The 3,922-nt window shown below is 48.2% G+C and overlaps 1 protein-coding gene across 3 annotated transcripts in view; it reads right to left on the bottom strand.

The window, feature by feature from the left end:
• Nucleotides 1-3,922, bottom strand: part of LOC107262974 (nephrin) — a 217,882-nt gene that overhangs the window by 36,459 nt on the left and 177,501 nt on the right. For all 3 annotated transcript variants that reach the window (XM_015729734.2, XM_015729735.2, XM_015729736.2), the window contains one exon: nt 2,865-3,016. In XM_015729734.2, the coding sequence (XP_015585220.1) occupies nt 2,865-3,016 (152 nt within the window). The remainder of the gene's footprint in view (nt 1-2,864; nt 3,017-3,922) is intronic.

Genomic DNA, 3,922 nt, shown 5'->3' with positions numbered 1-3,922 from the left:
GGTCGCATGGCTATAGGATAATCAGGATGGTAATGCGGTAGAAGTGCTCTACGTGATCCTTCGGCTAGAGGATCTGCTTATGTTAATATCTGTCCTCGCCCGGCTGAGAATCTCCTATCTAGGGGTAGATTCGGTAAGGGGTGCGAGAGAGACCGCCTTATACCGGCAGTACCGCCAACCTCTGGATGCTTCAAGGATCCTTCCCATGCCTGGTAATATTTTATTATCTCATAGTTAGAAGGGCTCCACGAAGAATGTTAAAGAGCTGCCGCGCACCTACTACCCCCCTTTTCTTACACTCCTTAACCCTCGCTCGCCCCCCCCCCACATTTCACCTCCCCTCACTGAATTTATCTAAACCCTACGTCCCACTATCCTAACCCTCATCTTCGTTTACTTATCCTACAAACATCCATGCTATCCCCCATAACTACATGCCCTATCTTCACCCCTATATTCCAACACGCCCTTCTTAGGCGACTCGTGCACCAACGGTATTTAACAACCCCCGGCAGTGATGCCAACCCCGGAACAAGCAGTATTTCGCGTTTCTCAAGGATAGGCTAGGCCACATGAGAGGATCTTACGAGCTCGGGAGCCTCGCGGAGTCTCGGCACGTATCCGCGTTTTCAATGCTTCTTGAACTTTGAACCCGCAGGTGCCCGTTACAATTTTCACGCTATATGTCTTAAGGTCACCCACTTCTCCCCCCCATCTATTCTTGTATATCATTTTAAAAACAATCCAGAACCCTTCATCGTTCAATTCTATATCTAATTACGCACCCTGAACCCCCAATGTATTTTCTATGCTTCACGTTACTCCACTCTCTACTAACAATCTCTGCAAACACCGTCTTAACTTTGTCCGTCTCTTCCAGGCTTACGTAATACACAAACTCAGCCGGCACACACGTAACAGAACTACCAGAGCCCACTGTCGGCATTGCGGTCGGACCGGTAATGAACTGCTCGAAATTAATTACGCTTCCCACGGCAGATTCTCCATTGGCAGCGACTCCAAAGGCTGGGACCAGCGACAACAAGGACGCCCAGGCGTCTCTAAGCTACGTAGCCCCGTACGGAGAAGTTACAGCTATGATTCTGGATTATCGATAATGCGGGTAACTCCCCCTCCTGGAGGCTCTCGTACCACAGTCTCTCCACTGTGCCCCCCCCTCTCTCTCTCTCTCTCTCTCTGTTTCTCTCTCTGCCTTCCCTGTTTCAGCCATCCCACAAGCCCTACTCAGAGAACCCTAACTATGGGCATTCAGACCGAACTACACCAGCCGTTGCTTTACCCATTGCGGTTTCTGACAACAGTCTCGAGGGCTTCGCGAATTCAAAGAAGCGTGCACTGTAACGCATTCGGCCTTGTTTCAGTCAGCTGTGATTCTTAGCACGTTGCGGAGTGTCAACAGTGACCTTGGGTCGTTACCAAAAGATATCGTAGAGCACGTGCTGATATGACTGTTGTCATTGAGATAATGAGAGAATGCCTAGGGGGCTGATTATTTACTCGTATACGAGGTGGATACAAAAATTGATATTACTGGTGGAGTTAGGTTAGGTTAGGCAGTGAAATTCGATGGCAACGAAAACTTAGCGATTTACATAACAACATCGTGGTAAATAACGTTTAGACCCATTGCTTAAGTAACAGCGGTATGTGTCCCAGTGGATGCCATCGCTAATGCGCTGTTGGGGTACATACATTATCGTCGGGAACATTGAATATTCCTAGGGGGGTTGTGTCTGGATGGAAAATTTTCAATCTTCAACCCTGCGATTCGCTAAACGTTTTTAGCTATTTTTTCTTAATTGGATTCTCAGAGTCGCGACGAAGGTCGAGCCGATGGGCGCCCAGACAGAAATATTGAAATTGAACACCGAGCGGGCACTTGTTTCGCTTGGTCGAGGAGAGATGAAATTGGGAGGAGCGAAAATATACGAAAGGAGGTGATGCAGATGGAAAGGAAAGAAAAAAGGTAAACAAGATAGTCGAGGATTCAGGGACGATTGGGATGCTGAGCGGTGAGGGGTGCTCGTTGTCCAATCGCTCGCTAATGAACGCTCGCTTTGCCCAACAATATGGCGCAATTAAATATAGAGGGAAATTGCATATTAATCGGATAGCAGATATAGCGCGGACCACTGTACAGACGTTATAGTCGGGGGATGAATTTTGTATGGGTTAGTTTTGGCTAAGGACGAGATATTCGAGGTTGGACGCGGGGGATTTACGGGAAATCGTATTTAATTTGTATTGTTTAATTGGCAATTAGCGTACCGCCAATGAAAATATATCTGCAGTGGACAGGTGTTGTTTACTTAATTCAATTGCACTCACTTGAACCCCTATTGCGCCGGAGAGTCGAGCCAACCTGCCTTCGGTACCAGCCCGAGATACCGTTCTTATGAAAACCATCAGTCCGACCCCGCGACCCCCGGGCCAGCGTCAAGCAGCAACGTCGACGATAAGCTGCCCCTCTCCAACGAGCAAAACTAGATCTTCGGATTTAAAGAAAACCGACGAAGCCAGGCTGCCTCAAGCCAGGGACTTATTTTTTAGTCCTGAACTCCCTTCGAGTCCTGGAAGTTCTGCCGTTACAGCGAAAGCGAGTCCAGAGTCCTTTCGTCCCCATCGATTCGAGTCGCTCGATTCTTCTCGCTTCCCTCCTACGAGGCGGAAGTCCGAGGAAGACTCAAGTCCGAGGAAGACTCAGGCCGGATTTCAGGCTCTGCACTGTATTCGACTTTGGCGTTCGGCATCAGCCGCTGCGACGACTGCAGGTTCAGTTGGCGCGGGAGGGGGGGAGAGGGGGAGAAGATGCGAATCGAGGAAAAAATTTCAAAATTTCTTACCTGCACGTGCTTCAGTTGTCTCTTTCCCTTGTACCAGGTGATCACTGCCGGAGGCTGCGAACCGGTCGTCTCGCAGGTCACGTTGTACCGTTTGTCAGCGAGCAGACCACCCTTGTCAGCCGGTGTGTTTATATTCACAGTGAGCGGTTTGACTGCGGGCGTCGGGCACGATCCGGGGAGCGGCATATGAAAATCAGGCAAACAGAAGGGATGAGTATCTCATAATTTTATCTCAGATAATTTCGTCCGTAACGAGATCATTCGAAAGGTCATTGTCACCGGTCGACCCACGCGCGCGCATCTACCTATGGGAATCGCCGCGCGTGAAGATTTGACTTCCGCTCGCGGAATAACGCGCAGATTTTACCCACTGCGGGATTACAACCAGCCAGGAAAATTACATTTCGGGATTACAGCCAATGATTCCGATCGATTCGCGAGAGCGTGACGCAGGGATTAATCGAGTTAGCGGATTTGTGTAAAATTGCAATCAGCCAACGAGTCACAGAGGGGGCGCGGCGGAGGGACGATTTCGAATGGGCGCCATGAGGGAACACCGGTATGTACGAAGGGTGCGTTCACGTTGAGCGTAACTTCCGTCCTTTGCGGTTACGTCATTTTGACATGATAGGTCGTGACGCAATTTTCAAATATTTTATACTTTTATTATTTCTACAGTCCCACCCGAGTGTACACCACACGACGCGACTATAAGTACGCCTTTAGGAATTTACACTTTTTTTTTTACAATCCTCCTCCCCGTTCACTCTGTCTCTTTATCCGTAAATTATAAAACCTAACCTAACATAATATTATTGACACCGTTTTAGGCTGCGTTTCCAATTCACATTGATCTACAAATTTTTACGTACATTGTTCCTATAATATAGTGTAAAATTATAGTCATACAGTTATTATAGTGCGGTAGGGGGCCTATCACGATGTACACGTTATTTCTGAACGGTACTTTTATCCGAAAACGAATACTCTGGTAATCATCGTTCGCGGGGAATCAAAGGGATGCACGTTTTCGTTTTATCCCTGATAAAAAGGGGGGG

The sequence above is a fragment of the Cephus cinctus genome, unplaced genomic scaffold (assembly GCF_000341935.2).
Source record: "Cephus cinctus unplaced genomic scaffold, Ccin1 Ccin1_scaffold0129, whole genome shotgun sequence".
Taxonomy (NCBI): Eukaryota; Metazoa; Arthropoda; class Insecta; order Hymenoptera; family Cephidae; genus Cephus; species Cephus cinctus.
Note: the sequence above shows the minus strand (reverse complement) of the source record. Positions and strands in the feature narration are given on the sequence as shown.